We start from the raw sequence: 27197 nt of genomic DNA, 5'->3' as shown, positions 1-27197 counted from the left end.
AACATTTTAGTAACATTTTCTGCAAAGACCAATTTTCAATAAAAAAAAAAACAAAATTTATCTCACTCACTCTCTCCCTTTCCAGATCGATGACAACACCTTCCCCAATCTAATGGCCGTTCTCACAGGAATGAATCGCTCCCGAGTTATGGACAAGTGCTCTCCCTATAAGCTACATGCATTGGACAATTGTGATTTTATATGGCGCACATATCGCGAACATGGCTATGTGACAGCTTATGCCGAAGATGAGGCCTTCATAAACACCTTCAATTACATGAAAGTGGGGTTTGTAGAGCCACCAGTTGATTATTATCTAAGGCCTTTCCTCTTGGGAGCTGAAAAGCATTTGGAGACACGTTTGAAGTCGGGATTAATAAGTTGTCTCGGCTATAAACATGCCGCCGATTTCATTTATGATTATGCGGTGGAATTGGCCAGACGCTATAAAAACGATACCTTTTTTGGCCTCTTCTGGGCCAATACTTTTAGCCATAATGACATCAGCGATTGCACCGGCATGGATGAGCATATAATGCAATATCTAAAGAAGTTCAAAGATATGGGCACTATGGAGAATACCATAGTGATATTCTTCAGTGATCATGGCATGCGCTTTGGGCCCATACGTAAAACATATTCCGGCCATTTGGAAGAAAGACTGCCATTTGTATTTCTCTGGCTGCCAACTAGGTTAAGGCAAAAATATCCAAATTTCGTTAATGCTCTGAATGTCAACAAGAATCGTCTAACCAATCCCTATGATACGCACATGACACTGAAGCACATCTTGGAGTTGACCAGACGCGTCAAAGATGATAATAAATTGGCCAACTCGGATGCTTGTCCCAAGTGTCAATCTCTGCTTAAGCCAATGCCTCAAAATCGCTCCTGCCAGGATGCTGCCATTGAAGCGCATTGGTGCACCTGCCTGCCCTATGAGAATATCTATAAAAATTCCAAAACTGTTTTGAATCTCACACACTTGCTCATCGACTATATCAATGATTTTGTGGCCACCTTTCGCAATAGGACCTTTGCCAAATTGTGTGTGCCGCTTAAATTCGATAGTGTGGATAGTGCCTATCGAACAACACAACTGGAGACTGATAGCGAGGGCAGGGTGAAAACCGTTGATATCTATCGCGTGACCTTCTATACCAAGCCCAATAAGGGTCTGTTTGAAGCTACAGCAATCTATGATCCAGAAACATCTCGCATGGAGGTTACGGGCGAAATAAGTCGCCTTAATACCTACAGTGGAGATTCTGACTGTGTTACCGATGGTGGGGCGAAAAAGTACTGCTCCTGTCGCAAAAAGATTTTCTAGCACAAAACGCAATTGCACAAAGTCCTAGTGCGACTGGGCAAACAAAGAAAAACTGCTAAAAACACCAAAACGTAAGATATAGACAACAAGTTTAGATTATTTTTTTTCACACTAGATCTTATTTTTTCTTTTTCTAACTTAACAAAATAATTGTAATAATTGTACAAAAAAAACTAGGTTTGTATCTAATGTTGTATATATAAATTATTTTATAACAAGTAAAAGCGTGCTAATTTCGGCCGGGCCGAATCTTATATACCCTCCACCATGGATCGCATTTGTCGAGTTCTTTTCCCGGCATCTCTTCTAAGGCAAAAAAGGATATAAGAAAAGAGTTACTCTGCTATTAAAACGATATCAAGATATGGTCCGGTTCGGACCACAATTAAATTATATGTTGGAGACCTGTGTAAAATTTCAGCCAATTCGTATAAGAATTGCGCCCATTGGGGCTCACGAAATAAAATAGAGAGAACGATTTATATGGGATCTGTATCGGGCTATAGACCGATTCAGACCATAATAAACACGTTTGTTGATGGTCATGAGAGGATCCGTCGTACAAAATTTCAGGCATATCGGATAATAATTGCGACTTCTACGGGTCAAGAAGTCAAGATCCCAGATCGGTTTATATGGCAGCTATATCAGGTTATGAACCGATTTGAACCTTATTTGACACAGTTGTTGAAAGTAAAAATAAAATACGTCATGCAAAATTTCAGCCAAATCGGATAGGAATTGCGCCCTCTAGAGGCTCAAGAAGTCAAGACCCAAGATCGATTTATATGGCAGCTATATCAGATTATGGACCGATTTAAACCATACTTGGCACAGTTGTTGGATATCATAACAAAACACGTCGTGCAAAATTTCATTCTGATCGGATAAGAATTGCACCCTCTAGAGGCTCAAGAAATCAAGACCCAAGATCGGTTTATATGGCAGCTATATCAGGTTATGGACCGATTTGAACCATACTTGGCACAGTTGTTGGATATTATAACAGAATACGTCGTGCAAAATTTCATTCCAATCGGATAAGAATTGCGCACTCTAGAGGCTCAAGAAATCAAGACCCAAGATCGGTTTATATGGCAGCTATATCAAAACATGGACCGATATGGCCCATTTACAATACCAACCGACCTACACTAATAAGAAGTATTTGTGCAAAATTTCAAGCGGCTAGCTTTACTCCTTCGGAAGTTAGCGTGCTTTCGACAGACAGACGGACGGACGGACGGACAGACGGACGGACATGGCTAGATCGACATAAAATTTCACGACGATCAAGAATATATATACTTTATGGGGTCTCAGACGAATATTTCGAGTAGTTACAAACAGAATGACGAAATTAGTATACCCCCCATCTTATGGTGGAGGGTATAAAAATGAGGAAGAGAGTAGTGTAGGAAAATTCTTCAATTTAAGAGAAGCAGATGGAAAAATAATGGATTCGAGACTTCAGGCCAGCAAATAAGCATTGGTAACTGCAAAACCGGATGACTAATGAAAAAAGGAAAACCCTAACAAATCCATGTCAAAAAGTAGTCGATAAAAAGTCGATAAGGCGACCGAGTTCGATTATACTGACTAAGGTCAATTATATTAACCAGGTTCCATTTTATCGACTTTATTCAACTTAATATCGATTATATCGAATTGAAGTCAATTATATCTACCTTGGTCTAGTACATCGATTTAAATCGATTAAATGTAATCGATAATTTACTAGTACAACTTTGCACTGATATCTTATCCACATCTGATTTTTATCTCAATATCTGACTTACATTGGATAGGAATAAAATAAAACACACCAAACATTGATCGATTACATCGATTTTGGTCGATCATCTCGACTAAGGCCTATTATTTCAACTTTGGTCGATAAAATCGACTTAATATCGATTATGTCCAATTAATATCGATTACGAGTATACTGACTTTATGCCGACTATATTCACATTTTATCGAATATATCGTTTATTATTGATTTTGTCTCTACTGTCGATCTACGCGACTACGGTCGATAATATCGACTTTCGGGGGCGCATCCTCCCCCTTACCCCAATATTCAAAAACACCAGATCTCGGAGACGGGTGAACCGATTTAAGCAAAATTTTATATACCACCTTATGGTACCCCAAAACACAAAATTGGTATAAAATTTGGGGGTCAAATAACCAGGGGGGACGCCCCATCCCAAAACCAACCCGAACGGACATGTGTACCGAATGGGAAAATATGGGTATCAAATGAAAGGTATTTAAGAGTAGAGTACGAATTTGGAATACAAATTTCACTCTTAATTTTGTGGGGGGGGGGGGGCTCCCCTACCTTAAAAAAGCCACAAGAGGACATTTTCACCGCTTTGGGCAATATGGGTATAAAATGAAAGGTATTTAAGAGTAGAGTACGAACTTGGCACCACCCAACAGAACACTTTAACCCCTTTGGACAATATGGGTATCAAATGAAGGGTATTCAAAAGTAGAATACATATCTGACACAAAAATTTATTTTTCGGTGTCTGAGGGTCTTTCTAACCGCCAAAAACCCCCCAGCAAGACAAATTTTTCTGATTGGGATAATATGGATATCAAATGAAAGCTATTTAAAGGTAGAGTCCATTTGTGGACATATTTACCGATTGGGACAATATGGATATCAAACGAAAGATATTTTTTAGCTGAGTACAAATCTGTTATAAGAAGTTGGTCCAAGAGTCCAAGGGGCCTCCCTAACCCCAAGAACCCCCAAAACCGGAGAAAATGTCCAACGTCACAAAATGGGTATCGAATGAAAGGTCTTTGGGAGTTGACTACGAATCTGGAATACACATTTAGGACAGAGACTGGAATCGGCCCACCCACCAAATACCCTTCAATAGGACGTGAAGTTCGATCGGGATAATATGGTTTAATAATAAGGTTTCGAATCTAATGTTGGTATAAGGACTCAAGTATCTGGGTCACGTCCTACCCAAGTAGATCGCGAGAATAAAAGACTCAAATAACTTGTCGTTTGTCTCTTGGCGTCGATGGCACCGACCCTTTCCTCCCAATAAATACAACGCCAAACTGTCATGTAGGATAACCGAGAATATATTGTACTCAAATGAAAGGACGTGTCAGAGGGCAATCCACCTCCCCCTATCCTACCCAAAAAAAAAAGGAATTAAAAATAAAATATGAAGGCCGATCAGGATAGAATTGAACAGAAATAAAAGGTTTTTGGTAGTAGAGTACAATGTTTACCCTCAAATTGGGTTGGACAAAGGAGGACCCGTAGCCCTAAATATCTTGTTAGACACCTACGAAATGCTTGATATTGTGGGGCTCAATGATATCTTATCTGATATCTTATCCACATCTGATTTTTATCTCAATATCTGACTTACATTGGATAGGAATAAAATAAAACACACCAAACATTGATCGATTACATCGATTTTGGTCGATCATCTCGACTAAGGCCTATTATTTCAACTTTGGTCGATAAAATCGACTTAATATCGATTATGTCCAATTAATATCGATTACGAGTATACTGACTTTATGCCGACTATATTCACATTTTATCGAATATATCGTTTATTATTGATTTTGTCTCTACTGTCGATCTACGCGACTACGGTCGATAATATCGACTTTCGGGGGCGCATCCTCCCCCTTACCCCAATATTCAAAAACACCAGATCTCGGAGACGGGTGAACCGATTTAAGCAAAATTTTATATACCACCTTATGGTACCCCAAAACACAAAATTGGTATAAAATTTGGGGGTCAAATAACCAGGGGGGACGCCCCATCCCAAAACCAACCCGAACGGACATGTGTACCGAATGGGAAAATATGGGTATCAAATGAAAGGTATTTAAGAGTAGAGTACGAATTTGGAATACAAATTTCACTCTTAATTTTGTGGGGGGGGGGGGGGCTCCCCTACCTTAAAAAAGCCACAAGAGGACATTTTCACCGCTTTGGGCAATATGGGTATCAAATGAAAGGTATTTAAGAGTAGAGTACGAACTTGGCACCACCCAACAGAACACTTTAACCCCTTTGGACAATATGGGTATCAAATGAAGGGTATTCAAAAGTAGAATACATATCTGACACAAAAATTTATTTTTCGGTGTCTGAGGGTCTTTCTAACCGCCAAAAACCCCCCAGCAAGACAAATTTTTCTGATTGGGATAATATGGATATCAAATGAAAGCTATTTAAAGGTAGAGTCCATTTGTGGACATATTTACCGATTGGAACAATATGGATATCAAACGAAAGATATTTGGTAGCTGAGTACAAATCTGTTATAAGAAGTTGGTCCAAGTGTCCAAGGGGCCTCCCCAAACCCAAGAACCTCCAAAACCGGAGAAAATGTCCAACGTCACAAAACGGGTATCGAATGAAAGGTCTTTGGGAGTTGACTACGAATCTGGAATACACATTTAGGACAGAGACTGGAACCGGCCCACCCACCAAATACCCTTCAATAGGACGTGAAGTTCGATCGGGATAATATGGTTTAATAATAAGGTTTCGAATCTAATGTTGGTATAAGGACTCAAGTATCTGGGTCACGTCCTACCCAAGTAGATCGCGAGAATAAAAGACTCAAATAACTTGTCGTTTGTCTCTTGGCGTCGGTGGCACCGACCCTTTCCTCCCAATAAATACAACGCCAAACTGTCATGTAGGATAACCAAGAATATATTGTACTCAAATGAAAGGACGTGTCAGAGGGCAATCCACCTCCCCCTATCCTACCCAAAAAAAAAGGAATTAAAAATAAAATATGAAGGCCGATCAGGATAGAATTGAACAGAAATAAAAGGTTTTTGGTAGTAGAGTACAATGTTTACCCTCAAATTGGGTTGGACAAAGGAGGACCCGTAGCCCTAAATATCTTGTTAGACACCTACGAAATGCTTGATATTGTGGGGCTCAAACAAAATCATGATCTAGCACAATGCTGAATTACTTCAGGGTCCGTCTCTAAACTCCCTTCAAACCGGTCATGATTGCCTATGGTGATAAATAATAGTTATTTGATATTAGAAAACGAATTTGATATCCAATTTTTTAGACCAAATGTTTGGGGATCGTGCCACCTCATAAACTCCCCCTAAACCAATGGCAATTGGGGCTCAAATAAAAAAAATCGAGAGTAAAGCACGATGCTGATATTTTTTCAGGCCTGCTTACCCCTTGAAGTGGACATATTTGTGGATTATGGCAAAAAAGGGGCTCAAATCTGTATCTGTTTCATGGCCAAGTGTCACCTCAGCGCCTCACCTCATAACCTCCCCCTAAACCACACACATATACCGACTATAGGAATATGTAGTTCCAATGTGGTTTTTGGCATTGGAGTATACATCTGATATCCATTTTCGGGGCAAAGACTTTGACTACTCTAATCCACCACCATAACCAAGAGAATCAAGTACATTTAACATCCAAACTTTAATGGGCGGATCCTCCCCTTACCCTATTTTCAAAAACGACAGTTCTTGGAGTTGGGTGGGGCGATTTAAGCGAAATTTGAAAGCAGAAATTTGTACCCTTATTTAAGATGGGATATCCAGGGGATCGCCCCACCTCCAAAGCAAGCCTAATGGAATATAAACCAATAATGACAATATGGGACTCAAATGAAAGGTATTTGAGACCACAGCATGAATCTGATATATGGGGATCCACCTCAACCCCACAAACACCGCCATACCGGACATATTTACCGACCATAGCAATACTAGGCTATTTACAATGAAAGGTATTTGGGAGAAGAGCACCAATATAATATCCACATTGGTACGAAATATCTGAAAGGCCGTACCAGCACCCCCAAACAGGACTTATTTCCTGACGTGACCGTATAGGACTCTGATAAAATAAGAGAGTGAAAGAAGGCAAAGCGGAGCGGGCCCTGTCCAGCTAGTAAGTCGATATAATAGACAAAGTCGAAATAATAGACATAAAATTATTATAATCGATATAAAGTCGATATAACTGATTTAAGCGACCAAGGCGATTGTCGATATTATCAACAAAAGTATATGTAATCGTCATAAAGTCGATATAAACATAATATCGACTTTGGTCGACTACATTCGACGTCGAAACAATTGTCAGAATGATATAATCCCATAGTGTCGATAAAATCGACCAAAGTCGAAATAATCGTCAGAAAGCTGATATAATGGAAGATCCGACAAAATCGACCTAATGTCGACATTTTAAATTGTTTTAATCGACAAGTCGAAATAATTGACTATAGTCGATATAATCGACACAGGTTGGTATATAGACCAAATACGATCTTTACGACTAAACTCGATCTTATCGACCAAAGTTGATTATTTTCTATAGCCGACTTTATGGCGATTATATCGCTTTTGGCCGATCATATTACATCGACATTATGTCGATATATATCGACATTATGTCGATTATATCGAATTTAATTCGAATATATCGACATTCAGTGCAAAGTTGGTGACTTTGTGTCGACTACTTTGACTTTATGTCGATATTACATACTGTCTTCGATTTCATCGATTGTGGACGATTACTTATAATTATATCGTCTGTTGTAGATTGTATGATATATAGTCGCTTATGGTGAATTATATCGATCAATTCACGATTTTGTCAATTATATCGGATATGGTGGACTATATCGACATTGATGATTTTATCAATTGTAGTCATAGCGCACTTGTTGTCAGGCCCGCCGGTGGCGCCGAACGCCAACACTTTTTAAAAGGTGGTTATCGCCGCACAGTGTTGTCCCGGAGGACAAAAATGCAAAAATCGAAAATGCAAATTGTTATGAAATTGTTTACTAATCCTTTAAAAAATCCCTTCAAAAAATAAATTTTGAAAAAAAAAAAATTATATTTCAGGTACCCGATTCAACTAATTCAAGTTTTTTCCCAAAAATTTATATTTTTGTTTATGTAAGCAAAATGGATTTTTTTTAATTGGGGTACCCAAGGCGTATTTAATAAGGTGGCCCCATCGGCGAAGGAGCTTTCCGAGCCTGACGAGGAGCGCCACCTCCACATGAAAATGCGGCTACAACAACAACACCAACAATCCACAAAACCTCCAAGATGACAGGTTTAAATAGTTTCCATAATCCGTAGATAGCTACCAAGTGAATTCCAACAAATGGCTCAAAAAGAAGATTGTGATTAGAGCTCAATCACCACAGGAGGGGCTGTGTACCCCGTTTTGGCTCTTGGATATCTGTGGGATTTTCAGGTCATTTGAAAAGGACAGTTAAAGTTTGTTGGCTACGAGGATGACGTTGTCATCATGGTGTATGGCCGTCCAGAGTGCATATAGTTGGTATGTTCAGGGGACCTCTCCTAGATGTGATGAAGCTGCCGCTCTCACTACTGAATGTCCTGAAAAGCCGTTGCAATGTCAGGCGACACATTAGACCTAAGTTCCCAGAGTGAAACTGATAGTGAAAGCCCATTATTGGTCTATTTTAGTGGATCTAAAATAGACCAACATGGACCGCCCTCATTCTTTTTCCTTGTTCTTCAGTGGTAGTCTGGTACAAAGTCTGGTATCAAAAAGGCAAAATTCCAGTAAAATAAAATTTCAATATTTTCGATTATTTTGTAAAAAAAATATTTTTCGGCCCCTTTTTGGAAACAGGGTTGAAAACTCCTTTAAATTGGGATTGTGGCATATCAAAATATTCTTCAAAAATGTTCGCCGGCAAAGTTTTCTACAGTGCCCTGAATACACCAAAACCCAAAACTTAACATAAACAACGGAAAACACAATTCAGGATAGAGTCGTAAGTTAAAGAAAACGACTTCTATTTGCCCATGAACATTTCATTAAGGAACAGGGACAAAATTCTTCCTTCTATGGACTTAAGAACTCAAACCAAGAAACTGATTTATATGGGATATGGTTATACACCACTTTGCACCATACTTGGCGCAGTTTTTCAGCCAAATCGGTAAATAAATAATTGCATCCTCTGGAGGCTCGAGATGTTAAATCGGGAGATCGGTTTATATAGGAGCTATATAAGCTTATAGACCGATTTGAACCAAACTTGTGTCAATTGTTGTGACTCTTTTACAGATGTCAAAATGCTAAATTGCATACAAATCAAGTAATAATTGCGACCTCTGAAGGGTCAAGAAATGAAATCGGGAGATCGGCCTATATGGGAGCTATATCAGGTTATAGACCGATTTGGACCATACTCCACTTTTTTATACCCACCACCGAAGGATGGGCACAACACACCGATATATCCATTTCCGATCCTATATAGTATATATATATACATATTCCTGATCGTCGTAACAATCAAGACGATCTAGCCATGTCCGTCCGTCTGTCAGTTGAAATCACGCTACAGTCTTTAACAAGTAAAAGCGCGTTAAGTTTGGCCGGGCCGAATCTTTATACAAAATAAATTTGAGTTGAAGGGCATAATTTAATCTACATAACAAACTTTTGTCAAACCAGCAAAATTTAAAGCTTCTAGGAACCCGACAAGGATGATCGAGAGACCGGTTTATATGGGTGTTATATCAGGTTGTAAACAGTTTTAGGCCATAATTGGCACAGTTGTTGGATGTCTTAACAGAACACTACATGCAAAATTTCTGCCAAATCGGAAAAAATTGCGGCTTGTAAGAACACAAAAACTTAAATCGGTAGATCGGTTTATATGTGAGCTATTTTAGGTTATAGACCGATTCGGATGGTTCTTTGCAAAGTTCTTGAAAGTCGTACATGCAAAATTAATGCCATATATTACAAAAATTGCGACTTGTAAGGACACAAAAAGTCAAATCGGTCGATCAGTTTATGTGACCTATTTCAGGTTTAAGACCGATTCGGACGGTACTTGACAGAGTTGTTGATAGTCGTAACAGAACACTACATGCAAAATTTAAGCCAAATCCGACAAAAATTGCGACTTCCAAAGAGCTCAAGAAGTGAAATCGGGATATAGGTATGTATGGGAGCCATATCTAAATATGAACCGATATGGCCCATTTGCAACCTTCAACGACCTACATCAATATTAAGTATATGTGCAAAATTTCAAGCGGCTAGCTTTACGCGTTCAACCGCTTTTGTTACGAGGTGTTACATATGGAATGACTAGATTAGTATACCCCCATCCTATGGGTATAAAAATAGAGAAATTGATTATTTTTTTATCCATAGGCAGGTTAAGTTCGAAGATGGGCTATATCGGGCTATCTTGATATAACCCCCATATAGACCGATCTGCCGATTTAAGGTCTTTGGCCTACAAAAACCACATTTTGCTGAAATTTGGGATAGTGACTTGTGATAGGCCCTTCGAAATCCTTCTTCAATTTGGCCCTGATCGGTCCAGATTTGAATATAGCTGCCATATAGACCGATTTCTGGATTAAAGGTTATGGGCCCATAAGAAGGCGCATTTATTGTCCAATGTCGCCGAAATTTGGGACAGTGAGTTAAATTAAGCCTATCGACATTCTTCTGCAATATGGCACAGATTGGCCCAGATTTGGATAAAGCTGCCATATAGACCGATCTCTAGATTTAAGGATTTGGGTCAATAAAAGGCGCATTTATTGTCCCAGAGTTAAATTAAGCCCCACGACATTCTTCTGCAATATTGCACAGATCGGTCCAGATTTGCATATAGCTGTCATATAGACCGATCTCTCGATTTAAGGATTTGGGGCAATAAAAGGCGCATTTAGTGTCCGAGAGTTAAATTAAGCCCCACGACATTCTTCTGCAATATAGCACAGATCGGTCCAGATTTGCATATAGCTGTCATACACTCCGATCTCTCGATTTTAAGTCTTAAGCCAATAAAAGGTGCATTTATTGTCCGATGTCGCCGAAATTTGGGACAGTGAGATAAATTAGGCCCCTCGACATTCTTCTGCAATATGGCACAGATCGGTCCAGTTTTGATTATAGGTATCATATACACCGATCTCGCGATTTAAGGTCTTGGGCCCATAAAAGGCGCATTTATTGTCCCATGTCGCCGAAATTTGGGACAGTGAGTTAAATTAAGCCTATCGACATTATTCTGCATTATGACACAGATCGGTCCAGATTTGAATATAGCTGCCATATACACCGATCTCTCTTGATTTAAGGTCTTAAGCCAATAAAAGGCGCATATTTATTGTCCGATGTCGCCGAAATTTGGGACAGCGACTTGAGTTAGGCTTTTCGACATCCTTGTCCTATATCAATCTATATTTTAATATAGCTGCCAAAAAACCAGTATTTAGCTCTACAAAATTGAACATTGACTTGTATATTGTAAATGGGCCAAATCGGTTTTTTGATATAGCTGCCATATAAACGGATCTTGGATCTTGACTACTTGCGCTTCTAGAGGACACAATTCTTATCCGATTCGATTGAAATTTTTTATGAAGCGTTTTGTTATAACTTCCAACAGTTATGCAAAGTATGGTCTAAATGAGTTCATAACCTGAGTTCATAACCACCGTAGCGCAGAGGTTAGCATGTCCGCCCATGAAGCTAAACGCTTGGGTTCGAATCCTGGCAAAAACATCATGAACATTTTCAGCGGTGGTTTCCCCCTTCTAATGCTGGGAACATTTGTTAGGTACTATGCCATGTAAAACTTCTCTCCAAAGAGGTGTCGCATTGGGGCAAGCTTAAACTTGAATCGGACTGCACTCATTGATATGTCAGAAGTTTGCCCCTGTTCCTTAGTGGAATGTTCATGGGCAAAATTTGCAGTTTTGTCTTTTTAGAAAGAAATTTGCAATTCAATAATTAGCGATGGGATCTCAGCATAAACTTTTCATGAGAAAAATACTGGTCTGAAGTCAAATATAGCTAAAATATAAGTTCTTAAAAATTGGAACAATTTTAAGTAAATGTTATAACATTTTGGAGTAATGTTATGTTATTTACAGCTTGCCTTTTTTATAAATGAAGACAATCAGTTTCTTTTCGAAAATTGTATCAATGACCAATATATCTGCTTCCTCAAGCTCTGTACATATAAAATTTTATTATTTTACGCTTAAAAAGAACATTTAAATTATGCCGAACAAATAATACCTAGGTCCAGTCCTTCTTTGAAGTCAGCATTAATTATTGGGTTGCCCAAAAAGTAATTGCGGATTTTTCATATAGTCGGCGTTGACAAATTTTAAGCAATAATCGAATTGGATCGTCATGTAACTGAGCGTGAGATAGGAGAGAAATTAAATATACCAAAATCAACCGTTCATTATCACATAAAAAGTCTTGGACTGGTGGAAAAGCTTGATATTTGGGTACCACACAGGATTCACTTAATAGAAGGTTAGGTCATATGCAAAAACACAAAGTGGATAGGCCCCATAAACATCATTAAGGATGTCAAATCTGACGATTGAAAATGTCATCATATAGGAGAAAACGTAAACAAAGAATGAATGTAAAAAGAGAACAAGTTGACATCCTCAATGCCAAGTACTGCCAAATATTAAAAAAAAGTATATCGGCTGATCGCTTGGCTTAACCTTATTCAGTGAATCCTGGGTACCACATGTATTGAAAGAAATTCATTTAACAAACCGAAGAATCAACGCTTGTGATATGCACCTTAAACGCAATGAATTCGATCCGTTTTTAAAACGAATCATAACTGGAGATGAAAAATGGATTGTTTACAACAACGTTAGTCGAAAACGATCATGGTCCAAGCATGGTGAACCAGCTCAAACCACTTCAAAGGCTGATATCCACTGTCTGGTTGGTGGGATTGAAAGGGTGTGGTATATTTTGAGCTGCTTCCAAGGAACCAAACGATTAATTCGGATGTTTACTGTCAACAATTGGACAAATTGAATACAGCCATCAAGGAGAAGCGACCAGAATTGGTCAATCGTAAAGGTGTCATATTCCACCAGGACAACGCTAGACCGCACACATCTTTGGTCACTCGCCAAAAACTGAGTGAGCTTGGCTGGGAACTTTTGATGCATCCACCATATAGCCCTGACCTTGCACCATCAGACTACCATTTATTTCGATCTTTGCAGAACTCCTTAAATGGTAAAACTTTCGGCAATGATGAGGCTATAAAATCGCACTTGGTTCAGTTTTTTGCAGATAAAGGCCAGAAGTTCTATGAGCGTGGAATACTAAATTTGACACGAAGATGGTAAAAGGTTATCGAACAAAATGACAATTATATATTTGCTTATAGTTCATTCCAAGCTTTATTTCTTATAAAAAATCCGCAATTACTTTTTGGGCAACCCAATAATTTGGTTTTAAACCAACGGCCATTTTTAAGCATTGGACCCCATATCTGATACCATATCCAACACCATTTTCTTAAGGTCTTTGACCATCTTATTAAATTGCAGCTACTTTTTCGAACTAATGTATAGTTGTTTTCTTTTTAAAGTCCACATAAGTTTGGAATACAGATAATGTGAGAATAAGCGTTTATGAATTCAACAAATTTAAGCATTATAATAAATATTTTCTTGGAAAAATGTATGCTATGTATGATATACAACTCAATTAGTTCCTTCTTGCATAGACTTTACCCTTTATTGAAATGATATTAGATTAAAACGTTAGAACTTTAGCCAATTGAAATTGTATAAATATATTATGTAAGAGCTTTATTTTCCTATACCTAAGCGAACAAGATATTCACCATAAAATAAAAATATTTTTTATACTAAATTCTAATTTCTAATTTCAAGGGGTGGTCAAAAAAGGAGAAGGCATATTCATAATCGGGTATATTCTGCGATTCCCTTAGACATTTTAGTCCACTATTATGCTACCAAAACAGAAAAGGTAAGATGCTTTGAATAAAACTTCCTATCCCATCCAAAGACAGCAAAGCAGTAAACCTCGTCAAGTTTAGATAATCGTGCCCACGTTTACAGCCTCCAGTTCGTGGCCATCTGTCATCCGATGACATTTGGTCCTTGCCTTGAAGAATTAGCTTACATGGCGATACCCACAAACTTCAGGTCCTCTGGAATTGATAAGGTAGTTCATAGTCGTGTAAACTCTACAATTTCATTATACCCAGTACCAGTTCTTCAGACTACACCCCGAAACCCACATGGTCATACAGTCTGAAACCATGCGTATAAAAATCTACGTATCTTCAAATTCATCGCATCGACGGTGTCGTCCTCAATGCGGCTATGATGTCTTTGGATACGGCTGAGTACTGAACAGTATATGCATATTTTGAGCACCGTCCACTTGACCACTGGAGGCCGCTGTAGAGCAGAGGTTAGCATGTCCAACTATGACGTTGAAAGCCTGAGTTCGAATTTTGGCGAGAACATCAGAAACAACATTTTTCAGTTGTGGTTATCTATCCCCTGCTAATGCTGGCGATATTTGTGAGGTACTTTGCCACGTAAAAACTTCTCCCCAAAGAGGTGTCGCTCTGTGGCACGCCGCACAATGGGAGAAAATCGAAAAAAACTAAATAGTAAAAAACAAGTAAGAGCGAGCTAAGTTCGGCCTAAGTTCGGCCGGGCCGAATCTTATATACCCTCCACCATGTATCTCTGTATCGGTATCTCTCTCTTTTTAGGCAAATAAAAAAATAATGAATAAGAACTGTTATGTTATTGGGGCTATATCAAGTTACAGTCCGATTCGGACCATAAATGAATTGAATGCTGAACATTGCAGATGTCATTGTGTAATATTTCAGTCCACTTGGATAAGAATTGCTCCTTGTAGGGGCCCAAGAAGCGAAATTGGGAGATCGGTTTATATGGGAGCTGTATCAAGTTATTGATGAATTCAGACCATATTAGACACGTATGTTGAAGGTCATGAGAGAAGCCGTTGTACAACATTTGTGCCAAATCGGATGAGAATTGCGCCCTTTAATGGCTCAAGAAATCAATATCCCAGATCGGTTTATATGGCAGCTATACCAGGTTATGAACCGATTTGCGCCATACTTAAATTAGTTGTTGGAAGTCATGACAAAACACCTCGTGCAAAATTTCAGCCAAATCGGTTGAGAATTGCGCCCTCCAGCGTCTCAAGAAGTTAAGACCCAAGATCGGTTTATAGGACAGCTATATCAAAACATGGACCGATATGGCCCACTTACAATCCCAACCGACCTACACTAATATGAAGTATTCCTGCAAAATTTCAAGCGGCTAGCTTTACTCCTTCGAAAGTTTGCGTGCTTTCGACAGAGAGACGGACGGACGGACAGACGAACGGACAGGGCTATATCGACTTAAAATCACAAGACGATACATGAAGAATATATGTACCTTATGGGCTGTTTGACGCATATTTCGAGGTGTTACAAAGATGGTTTCAAAATCGGCATTTTTCACTAAATTTACTGTAGTGGCCACAAATATTGTTAGGTGGATTTTCGAGCACTATATGTGGCAAAGTCATTGTAAATTTTGTTGCGAATCCAAGTCGTGCCTAAAAATGAAAATCGAACCGCAAATGCCTTCGCAAATTGCAAAATGCGATGCAGATCTTAGTGAAAATTGTACAAAAGAAAAATAAAGTCGAATATCTCCGAAACCAGTGGAGATATTGTAGACCTCTAGCGGACTTTTTTGAAGGGATTTTCACTATACAGTAAAAAAAATTTGAAAATCAGACCATAAATGAAGATTTGGCAGTGTGAACAATTTTTCGAAATAACTTGGTTACCAAATTTAGGGGCCTACCAAAAGGCGCCCGGACAAACAAGGACTTTGAAATTTTGCACGCAATCTCGTTAACACCTCAGCTCTTATCAATTCAATTTTCAAAGAGATATTCCAATCCGTTCTCACGCGGCACATTTTTTACTAGTTTTCTTCGGTTTGCCAGAATCGCCTTCATCATCGGTCGGTGTTGGTGAGGTGTAACCGGTGCATGAAGTGGGGTATAGTCACACTGAATATGTTGCAAGGTGCTGTGCAACTTTAATGCGCATCACATTTCATGACATTCTCCCCTAGGTAAGAACCAGGCGGGACATTGCTTTGGCAGAGCAGATTGAAGGTTCCACGTTTTGCACGTTGACAGACTTCGCCTCTGCAGACGCGCCAGACATTTCCATTGTATCCCCTGAATGACGTATGCAGGCAAGCCACCATTTCTTTGGGTTCAGACCATCTCCCCATAATTCTCACCATCGACCGACCACCCGACTTAATAACCTCCGAGCGCCGGACGTTTATCAATCAGAAGAAGGCCGATTGGGCTGGCTTCAGAGAGTACACAAATCGCCGCTTCAGGGAACTGACACCCTCCCTCGAATGTGCTTATTGCCAAGAGGAAATTCCGAGACAGCAGCCGCTCGCTTTATACCAGCCGGTCGAATACCACAAGTGCGGCCCAATCATGTTACGACCAGGAGTGCCAAAAAGCTACAGAAGCCAAGAATGCGGCATACAGCGTAACGTTACAGTTACAGCAGCAATGCGCCAGATGCAGGATAGGTATTGTGGGGAAAAGAGAGAGAAGACACGTCTCTTCCACAAAAAGAAGAAGGAAATGGAAAGACGTGAGTGTAAGCGAATCGAAAATTTCTGGAGCCACAATGAAGTCCGAAAATTCTACCAAAGACTTAAACATCAAACCGATGGCTTTGGTACAGGCACATCCTCCCGCAGAGACAGAGAAGAAAATCTGTCAACTGATACAGATGGTGTGATGAGGATATGGAAAGAACACTTTTCCCAGCTACTGGTATCCATGATGGTGACCATGAGTTTTCTACGCAATGAATCCCTGATGATGGTATAGAATGCGAGGTTTCAGACAAGGAGTGAGCCTATCGTGTGATCTCTTTTATATCCTGCTGATTATACAAAATGCAGGTGTGAATAGGAATGGCACACTAATCACAAAAGAACATAGCTACTCGCCTATGCCGACGACATCGATATTATAGGTCGGTCACCGAAAGAAGCAATTGCAGCTTTTGAAAGTATCGAATAAGAATCGACGAAAGTGGGTTTGGCTGTAAACGGAGATAAGACGAAGTGGATGATATCAACTTCCACAAAGCCCTGTAAAAAAATGGAAAATGTTGTTAACTACACCTTTAAGATAGTCAGCAACTTTATCCACCTCGGCACCGTTCTAACAATATAACGAACCTCAACTCCTACAGAGCAAAAATTGATGGCGACGTGCAAGATGTATGTCCCGATTGTAACCAGGGACTGCACGATACACGTCACCTGTTTAACTGCCCAGCCAGACCCACTCGACTCAGACCCAGATCCCTGTTGACGCACCTCATCTTAGTCGCAGAGCAGACGAAAGATAGAACACAACAACAACTGTCTGTGTAGTTATGTGGGCATCTCGATACTGGACATAGAAGACCGAGACGCTTAAAATCATTTCTGAGTTCGGCTTCGGCCCACCAAAACAAACAAAAATTTATTGAGAACAGAAATTGATTCTTTTCTTGTTTTTCCGATTTACTTATGTATGCTTCCCACCGTTCGTATTTTGGACCCAGACCCCAGTATAGGCTCCAGTTTAACCTAAATGCATATTTCTTTTGTTATTCTGTTTTAAAATAAAAATTCTAAAGAAATAAAAAAAAATTAAGTATAAATGTCAAATGATCTTACATATAATATTGTAGTTATATGAGAAAAGTAAATCCGAAATAAAACGAAAATATCTTAATTTCTACGTATCAGACTCACTTAGCAAATACGAATCCAATACTAGCTCCATTTGGTGTAACTTCCAAATTTCTTCCTCCACATCAATTCCTATTTTGCTCAGCTAAGTTTGCGTTTTAAACGATTTATCTGTGTTCTCTGCTGGCAAAATTTCCTCTTTCAGACAATAGTTTTGTATGGTATTGCGGAAAACATTGAAGAATTTTCTCAACGGATCCTTTTTGGTTAAGCTTGATATGGGCGCACCATCTGGCAGGCTAACGTTGATCGAAATACTGGTATAATCCGATTTAATTTTTACACTTAGGACGGCATTAAGCTGAACAGCAAAATTAGAATCCTGTCTACGCAATGCCAGCAAACGTTCGGTTTGTCCCAATTGATATTCCCAATAAGTCTGTTGCAGTGTCCTTTGAAAGAAACGATTGGACCAGAGATCGACACTGGCAGAAATTTGCCAACTGTGACCCAATTCTTCGTTATCCAAACGCTTTTGCTTTTGCGGAGTATCTTTGGTCTGTAGATCCATGTGATAGAACTCACAAAGCATCTTTTGAATTGCGCTCTCGTAATGTTCACACCAAAGGCGCAAAATGGCAGTAGGATCGGTAACTGTGGGATGGGCAGTGGCAATAGAATTTAAATCTGCCTTTGACGGTGACAAATAGTGGCTTAGACTCTGGCTGCTGTCGTAATTGCCATTCGCCGAATTGCTTTCTGGATTCGAACCTATAGGTTTTAGCACCAAAGCGACTTCTTTCTCCAATGTGGGATTTGGCATGCCAATGGTCTCATACAATAGCCTCTCTAGAGTTTCTCCAATACCTGTTTTCTTTGTCATGTTGCCGCATATATTGGCAGCACTCTCCAGGCATATAACAAAATATTTCTTATTAGGTGGCAGCATGGTACGGGCAACATTATGATTCAAAACAAACGAGTCCTGTACACACATACAACGATCCAGTTGTATGGGCTCCGCAGGTTTGCCTTCCTCATATTGAGTGATTGTCAGCATTTGGATGTAATAGTCCTTGTACTTTTGCACGGTAAAGTCTTTCTTGGGTATGGTTTTGCCATAGAACGGAGAAATCATATTGTCCTCAAAGTTATAGCCTCTATAGAATTGGAAAAATCTTTTGATAAGATCCACCGTGGAGCGGCCCTGGGGTATTTTCGGTCTATTTACCTTAGATTGTAAATTAAAGGTATAGTTTACGCCTTGAACCATACGTATTGGGCATCTTTGTTGCAGAGCCTGCAGGGATTTGAGTATATTCTCCTGTTGCAGATAGAAAATAACCATGGTTATCAAGCAATAACTCGTCATATTGGCCCTTCCGATTATTTGCATATTTTTGGCCCACAACTTTAGAAAGACCAGCAGCTCATGTATGCGTCGATCTGATTTTACCAATTCACTTATGAACTGGGTATTCTCACGGCTGCTGGGACACGAGATATTGATGTCAATACTGAAACCAGTGTCGCGATGTTTACACTTGATAATGGGCACACGGGCAGCACGTATGGCGAAAACATCAACAAACAGAGGGCTACGATGTAGAACTGCATTGATGCGATTGAAGGCACCACGCTGTTGCGATGTTGCCATGGCCTCTGGATTTAGACGACGATGCTTGGGTGATTGGCCTAGATCTCTAGCTGGTATTTGTGAAGCATCCAAGAAAATGTCAATGTCACTATCTGTAAAGGAGTAGCCAAACATCGGGGAATTTAATTTGAATTGTGTCGAAATTTGGTTTTTATACAAAATATTGGCAAAAAATTATTTTTCAAACTAATTTCATCTGAAATTTGATTTTTTAGCATTTGATTTTCGTGAAAATTTATCCGAGATGGACTCATTTTAATTTGATTTTTTGTTGCGAACTTCGACAAGGGAAATTTTCCTCAAATTTGCTTTAGCTATAAAATTTTTTCAAAATTTGATATTCATAGAAAATTGTCGAAATTATTTAAAAGGTTGGACCATTGTGTTCGTCCTAAAAGGGAGAAGAAAAGAAAAAAAAAACGAAGAATACAGATAGAGATTCTACACAGTACGGCAAGGCAAGGTGAGCCAAAAGGAGCTCTCATAGATGAGAACTATGTCTGGTCAGCTACTTCGGTCGTCTATTTAAGGATAATCTACGAAGATGAGAGGACTTAAAGTCCTCCTCCTCATCACCGCAGACTTTGCAGAAGTCCACGAGACGCCGCCAAAAACCTGACGTTGCAATAACCATTGGGGTCTCTAGGATCAAGGTCGTCCTGTTCCATTAAAACACGGCATGGGACACCCTGAGCTTATTCGGTAGCACAACCAGCGATTCATATCTGTTTAACAAGTGGACCGCCTCATCTCCTCCTATTCCTTGATGACCCGGCAGCCACAAGAACCTAATAGCCTTCCCATGGTTCTAAGCACTCGACCTCAGATGGGCCAGCGCCAGTGAAAGTGTAACATATATTCCGTCTGGAAATGTAACATATATTCTTACAGCCCGATAGAGCAGGCGGTTCCGCATCCACATAGTCTCAGGATCTTGTAGGGCGCCCCATTAAAGACGATACACTCGGCCAGAAGCCTTAACGGATACCTAATTATAAAAGGCTCAAATTAGGCTCCTCCAACGGTGTGCCCTTCAATTGTGACCAATTCGTCTATACAAAAGTTCCTGGAAACAGGGATTTTTTCAAGACAAAAGATCGGGGAAATGGCATCAGTCCGCCAACAAGAAAGCCCATTGGTTCAAGCTCCTAAACTGTATTTACTTCATATGACCCGCCGCCTGACTGTCCACGTTTATCGTGAATCTTCGCTTGAACAGCCGCTTCCGTATCGACCTCTTCACCAGTGCCTTTAGAATCGCTAAAGCCAAGACCTGAAAGACCCGGGTCGATTTTGTTTTGTTTTAAGCGTATAGCAAAAACATGAACTACATACAATTCTAAGAAGTTTCCCCGACGAAACCATGTATCTAAAATAAAACCCTAATCCGCGCCTCTCGACTTCAACATTGTTTTCCCCTTTTTTTTCGATGTTCGATATATGATATTTTTGGGATCAAGGTACAGGTCTTATTTGTTGTTCGATTATCGTAAAATTTTGCACAAGTCATTTTCTTGGTCCAAGGATGAACGCTATTGATTTTAGGCAAAATCGGTTCAGATTTAGATATAGCTCCCATATACATCTTTCATCCGATATGGCATTTTTAGGCTCTAGTAGCCATAGTTTTAGTCCGATCTTTACCAAATTTTGCACAAGACGTTCTATTTAATGTTCCAATATGTGTGTATAATTTTATAAAAATCGGTTCAGTTTTAGATATAGCTCCCATATATACATTTCATCCGATATGACATTTTTAGGCTCTAGTAGCCATAATTTTAGTCCGATCTTTACCAAATTCTGCACAAGACGTTGTGTTTAATGTCCCAATATGTGTGTATAATTTTATCAAAATCGGTTCAGTTTTAGATATAGCCCCCATATATATCTTTCATCCGATATGACATTTTTAGGCCTTAGTGGCCATAATTTTGTTTCGATCTTTACAAAACTTTGCACATGGCGTTCTATTTAATGTTCTAGCATTTGTGCGTAATTCTATCAAAATCGGTTCGGTTTTAGATATAGCTTCCATATATATCTTTCATCCGATATGAAATTTGTAGGCTCTAGTAGCCATATTTTGGTCCGATCTTTACCAAAGTTCCAATATGTGTGCAGAATTTTATCAAAATCGGTTCAGTTTCGAAAGAACAGGAAATAAAAATTGAAGTCGAGAGGCGCGGATTAGGCCTAGCCTACGACCCTGCCAGAAGCCTTTATGGTTCCCAAATTCTAAAAAACTCAATGTACGAAGCTAGAGCCTTTAGCGACGCCTGGCTGTACACGTGTTGCGACAGTCCGATCGGGCAGTCGCTTCGTTATCGACATCATCTTCAGGGCTATGAAGGCGCGCTGCATCTAAAGGGTGATTTTTGAGCTATTATCTTTTTGGCAGCACTGGTTTGAACACCTCACGCACGTTTCGTGTTTTGTTTCACTGTCAAACATCTTCGGTTTGGTCTATAATTAAACCATGAATCGTCTTACAAACGAAGAACGCTTGCGAATTATTGAATATTTTTATCAAAATGCGTGCTCTGTTAAGAAAGTTCATCGAGCGCCGATTTGTTCTGTCATGCGTTCAGCGACGAAGCTCATTGTCGGCTCAATGGGTACGTAAATAAACACAATTTACAGTTTTGGAGTGAAGATCAGCCAAAAGCATTGCCAGAGCTACAAATGCATTAAGGAAAAGTCACAGTTTGGTGCGGTTTATGGGCTGGTGGCATCATTGGTACGTACTTCTTCAAAGATGATGCAAATCGTAATGTAACTGTGTATGGTGAGCGCTATCGTGAGATAATATCCAACTTTCTTTGGCCCAAAATGCAAGAGCTTGACTTGCATGACAAGTGGTTTCAACAAGACGGTGCCACATGCCACACAGCACGCGTAGCAATGGACTTATTGAGGCGAGTTCGGTGAACATTTTAAATCACGATTGGGACAGATCGATTGGTAATCGATCGATCGATTTCTCGATAATGCATGGTCTGGTCGACTTACCAATCAATTACAAACGGGTGTTGGTTCCTGGCAAGTCGACATGAAAATAACGATAGAGCACTACAACGCAACCCACATACCGACGATGTTCAAGAGAAGCAATAGGCTGCATCTGCCGGAACGTAATTGAGCCAGAACCACTCTGGTTTGCCGGGGGAGGTTAATTTCTTCAGGTGCTAAGAGAGGCGGTCGTTCTCTAAGGACTACATTCACCCGGTAGCTATATACCGCACCTGCATCTGAGACAGGAGACAGCCCGTCGAAGTTCGGATAGCGGCATTCTGACGGATCTGAATATTATTCCACTGTGTGTCACAAAGTTGACGAGACCACACTGGCGCTACATAACTCACCACAGACCGGTCAATCGCTTTGTACGTGGTCAACAAGGTTTCTTTGTCTGCACCCCAAGTTTTTCTCTAATTTTGACTTTATCGCAAATTGCTTTGGCATGTGTAAGAGCTGTCAAATGTGACGCCAAGTATTTTGGGACACTTGATGGTCGGAATCATTTCTCCGTCTACCATCACAGACAGCTCAGTATTCACCTCACCCGTATTTGTAGTGAAGAATGTGGCTGAAGGCTGTAGTGAAGAATGTGGCAGATATCTTCAGATTTCTTGCAGCGAAATATGAGACAAGTTCGTTGAGGTAGACGTTCAACCTGTCGCAGATGTCAAAAATGAGTGCGGGGACCTGATGCCATGATCGTGCAATCGTCTCGATATGATACGATCTCTATACCGTCTGAAGGGGGTGAAATGGAGCATAGGTAGAGGTTGAACAGTGCCGCAGATATCACCCCACCTTGGGGAACTCCCTGTTTCACTCTACGGTGCTTGGACTTCCTATCCGTAAATACCACAAATGACTGGCGACCACACAGATAATTCGCGACCCAGCGTTTCAAGCCTGGCTGGAGGGACGTGTTGGTGTAGAATGCCTTCGATAGGTCCAGTGCCACGAGGACCGTCCTATCACATGGCCTGGGCTGATTGAAGCCACGGCAAATGTGTGCGGTGATGGCATGCAAAGCAAAGCGAAATCCATGTTGATGCTCGGCGAATGGAAGTTCTCCTACGAGGCTCGGGGGAGTAATGGCCCAAGCGTCTTTGCCACTGGTGAGAGAAGGGAGATCGGTCTGTACGACTCCCCCAAACTCGGGTCCTTTCCAGGCTTCAGTAGCGGGATCACTCTGCCCATTTTCCAGACATCGGGAACTATAAGAGAGTTCAAAGACAGGTTGAGGACAGTAGTACGGTACTCAACTCCAGGTGAATCCAGATTCTTCAACGTCAATGTAGAGATTCCGTCGGGGCCCAAAGCCTTAGATGATTTGGCGCCACGGATGACATTCGTAACTTCGCCCACGGCTGTTCATCGGCTCGGAGACCACGAATACGGCGAATGGCTCTTCTACTCCGTGCCCTGCCACTCTCGGGATGCACAATAAATAGACGGCTGAACAGCCTGGCGCATCTCTTCGGATTAGTCACGGTTTTTTCGCCAAAAGTAACTGAGGTCCTGTCATCCCGTCTACCGGGGTTCGACAGTGACTTAACAGTGGCCCACAGTTTTCCTACACCGGTGCCTAAGTTATATTGCTCCAAGTGTTCCAGCCACAAATTCCGCTTATGTTCGTTGACTACCCTGTTTATTTGCAGATTCAGTTCGCTGATTCTGGGGTTAGTGGGGTCCATACCAAGAATCCCATCACGCTCGTTTCCGAGTACCACTGCCTGCGCCGGGAAATTGGGTCGGGTAGGAAGGTTATGGGGAGGTCGTCTGACCCCAAAGAGATGACGGCTTGCCAGGATACGTCACTCAGGAGATCAGGGGATGCAATGGAAATGACTGGCAAGCTGCAGCACCACCTCGTAATCCTAGTGGGGGCATCCTCATTCACCGTACAAAACGTGGAGCTTTCAATCTGCTCTGCCACGCTGGGCGTTAACTAGGGGAGAATGCCATGAAGTCTGATGCGCATTAAAGTCCCCTAGAACCAGACGATTATGGCCATATAGTAACCCACTAATGTCGGGGTTGTAAGCTTGGCCATTAATCGGAACACAGCTTTCAGCCGGCGGTATGTACACGTTGTATAGCTCTATCTCGGCAGTACCGGCTGCCATGGGATTGTTGTTGTAGCAGTGTGTTGTATACTGAGGCAGCAGCCCTTGCGGATGAAAGACTTCATCGGGCCAATCCGGTACATACAACCGGCTGCCATAGGATTGCATTAAATAGTGATCAGATTAACCTTTGTATTCCCATTTGAACCGTAACATATTTAAATTTTTGAAGCATACTTTTAGGAGCTAAACAAATACTCTTGTTTACTAATTCAAATAAAAAACCAAAACCAATTTGTTATGAAAATTAACTTTTACTTACCTCTCAATGCCAATCGGCTTGCTATTGAACCAAAGGGAAATATTTTCACTACACCCAGCACACTGAGTTCCTTTTCGAGACATGTTTGAATGCGGGTAAATATCAAGCCTAAACTGTCGTCATTCATACATAGTAAATTTAAAATGCCCGATAGTTCTTGACCTTTGTGACATTTGGCCATAGCATTGTGAAGTTTGGTGCGTTCCTCCTGTTTATCCTTGGAGTTGAGAAATTTGTTGGTGGCTTTTATGCGACTTTCCACACCACCCCCTGACTTGGCAGCGATTTTCTTTTGTAGACTATGGGCCAACAATTCATGTTTCAGACATTCTTGTACGCTTTTAAAATTGAGACGACATACACTGCACTTTGTGTTTAAACTTTCGGGCATTTTCTCTTCTACAGGCGTGGCTGCAGCAACAGCAGGAGCTGTGGGATTCTCCACATCATTTGCCATATTCTGCAAAGGAAAACAAACAAAAATAGTGTTGATTAAAAACAAAAATACAACTTTATTGATAAAACAAATAGGATGAAAAAATGACTAGTAATACAGTTTACAGAGGAAATGGTTTAGAGTTCCAAAAGTTGACCAGTTTTGCGATCCACAACTTTGAGAAAATATTTACTGGGTATGGAACCATCGTGCGGTAGACCAGAACACAATATGACACTATTGTCAGATCGAAAGAGTTTCAAACAGCCTTCATCTAGCAGCTTTTTTGTATCTAAGTAAATCAGTATTTGGCAATTGGAGCGAAAACCACTTATGTTGTCCGAGGCGTCATCGCTGGTGGCAAAGTGTATATGATTGCGAGTAAAACGCTTCAAACCCTCTGCCTTAATACCAGGCCAATGGCGATAATAAGTTCCATGTACAGCCAAAGGAACTTCACTGGCTTTAGTAATTGGTTGCAGGCATTCATCTGCTTTGACTTCTAGCAACGAATGCCCCTGATTGGCCCGTATTTCAAAGTGCCCTTCTACCGGATGTTTTCTCAATGTGTAGCGTTGTTTGGCATCATTATCAACAATCTGCCTCAAGATGTTCATATTAAAATCTCTTCTGTAGTTGGGATGTTGTAATATATCGGATACTTTTATAAACCCATCGGCTTGTATGTTTATGCCCTCTTTTGCGGCGCCATGTCTTAACAGCCAAGACAATTTCTTGCTGAGTATTACTTCTTTCAATAGTGGTTTACGGGTTTTATTTAACATTATTTTACTACTGCAATTGCCAAAACTTTAATCAGTGCCCTACAAACTTACTTCTAATTAAAATCTATCGAAATATGTAGAATTTTTGCACATGGAAAATTTTGGTAGATCGCAGTTGAAACCACTACTTCGTCAAATTTGGTTAAAAGTGGGCTGCGCTTGACCGACGATGGCACAGCACTATGTGAATGACACTGCTCGGTAAAGGTCCACCACTTTCAGTTTCTTTTTTTCTATTTTTGGTTATTAATCACAGATTTCGACTTTCTGCCTTCTATAGTTTTGGTGGTTTTCTTCTTCTTATTCTGCGGGAAAAACATGTAAACCCTTGTCAACCATCAGTCTTCCCGTCACAAAAACAAACTCTAAATCGACCAATCAGAGCGCAACTTACCCATCCAAAGCAAGGCATATGTGTGTGACTCACACATATGCAAGCAAGGTAAAAATCGCAATCTTGGGCTTAAAAACAGGAAAAGTCGATTTTTAGACGAGCCAAGAAGTCGTAAAGTCCAAAAAGTCGACTTTCCTACATTCAGAAGAAGTTGAATAATCGGTTGTTTCACTATTTCATCCATTTAAAGATCCCTAGCGTAAACTAGGTCTTCTTCTTATTATGCTTGCAAATAAGACAAAAGACTAACGCACGTAAGGTTTAACGTATCGTAGGGTGGTATAAATAGCGGCATTATCTTTAAGGGACCTTAGCACAAAGATTGGAGTTGGCACGAATCCAATAATTAAAACCCCGTTTACACTGCTCTTTAAATCCGATTTAATGGCCCAATCATATTTTTTCACTTTATAAAATCAGCTGACGAGAATCTTAATCCGGATTTAATGAGTAGTGTAGACGGGGTTCAGAGCCTGTGGTGGAATCCTGTAAAGTTTTTTTTTTTAACATAATTCGAT

The 27197-nt window shown here is 40.3% G+C and overlaps 3 protein-coding genes across 10 annotated transcripts in view; 1 reads left to right on the top strand and 2 right to left on the bottom strand.

Moving 5' to 3' along the window:
• LOC106092739 (uncharacterized) overlaps positions 1-1585 on the top strand; it is a 61800-nt gene extending 60215 nt beyond the window's left edge. For 5 of the 6 annotated variants that reach the window (XM_059371067.1, XM_059371069.1, XM_059371068.1 and 2 more), the window contains exon 5: positions 86-1585. In XM_059371067.1, coding sequence (XP_059227050.1) covers positions 86-1330 — 1245 coding nt within the window. In that variant the 3' untranslated portion in view covers positions 1331-1585. The remainder of the gene's footprint in view (positions 1-85) is intronic. The other variant, XM_059371071.1, reaches the window with a different exon arrangement.
• Positions 1586-17855: 16270 nt separating this feature from the next.
• On the bottom strand, positions 17856-26850 carry LOC106092736 (uncharacterized). 3 transcript variants are annotated; one of them, XR_009396485.1, is made up of 4 exons: positions 26680-26850; positions 25065-25524; positions 18065-19750; positions 17856-17940 (listed from the first exon to the last, which is right to left on the bottom strand). XR_009396485.1 is itself a non-coding variant. In XM_013259651.2 (3 exons), exons 1-3 carry the CDS (start codon positions 26695-26697, stop codon positions 18147-18149), a joined length of 2082 nt encoding a protein of 693 aa, XP_013115105.2. In that variant the 5' UTR covers positions 26698-26850; the 3' UTR covers positions 17967-18146. The 3 variants fall into 3 exon arrangements, 2 of the variants coding, with proteins under 2 accessions (XP_013115105.2, XP_013115108.2); XM_013259651.2 differs by lacking the exon at positions 17856-17940 and having other exon boundaries at positions 17967-19750; XM_013259654.2 differs by lacking the exons at positions 17856-17940; positions 26680-26850 and adding an exon at positions 26337-26647 and having other exon boundaries at positions 17967-19750.
• On the bottom strand, positions 25548-26343 carry LOC106092737 (tRNA 2'-phosphotransferase 1). Its single transcript, XM_013259655.2, has one exon. It carries the CDS (start codon positions 26283-26285, stop codon positions 25638-25640), a length of 648 nt encoding a protein of 215 aa, XP_013115109.2. The 5' UTR covers positions 26286-26343; the 3' UTR covers positions 25548-25637.
• Positions 26851-27197: the final 347 nt, after the last annotated feature.

The sequence above is a fragment of the Stomoxys calcitrans genome, chromosome 1, assembly GCF_963082655.1.
Source record: "Stomoxys calcitrans chromosome 1, idStoCalc2.1, whole genome shotgun sequence".
NCBI lineage: Eukaryota > Metazoa > Arthropoda > Insecta > Diptera > Muscidae > Stomoxys > Stomoxys calcitrans.
The sequence above is the reverse complement of the archived record's forward strand: the minus strand, read 5'-3'. Positions and strand labels throughout refer to the sequence as shown.

Excerpts from the sequence above, each read along its gene's own strand:
- LOC106092736 (XM_013259651.2), bottom strand. Across the intron at positions 19,751-25,064 it reads AAGCCGATTGGCATTGAGAG|ATAGTGACATTGACATTTTC; the intron begins GTAAGTAAAAGT and ends ACTCCTTTACAG.
- LOC106092737 (XM_013259655.2), bottom strand. The coding sequence starts at position 26,285 with ATGTTAAATAAAACCCGTAAACCACTATTGAAAGAAGTAATACTCAGC.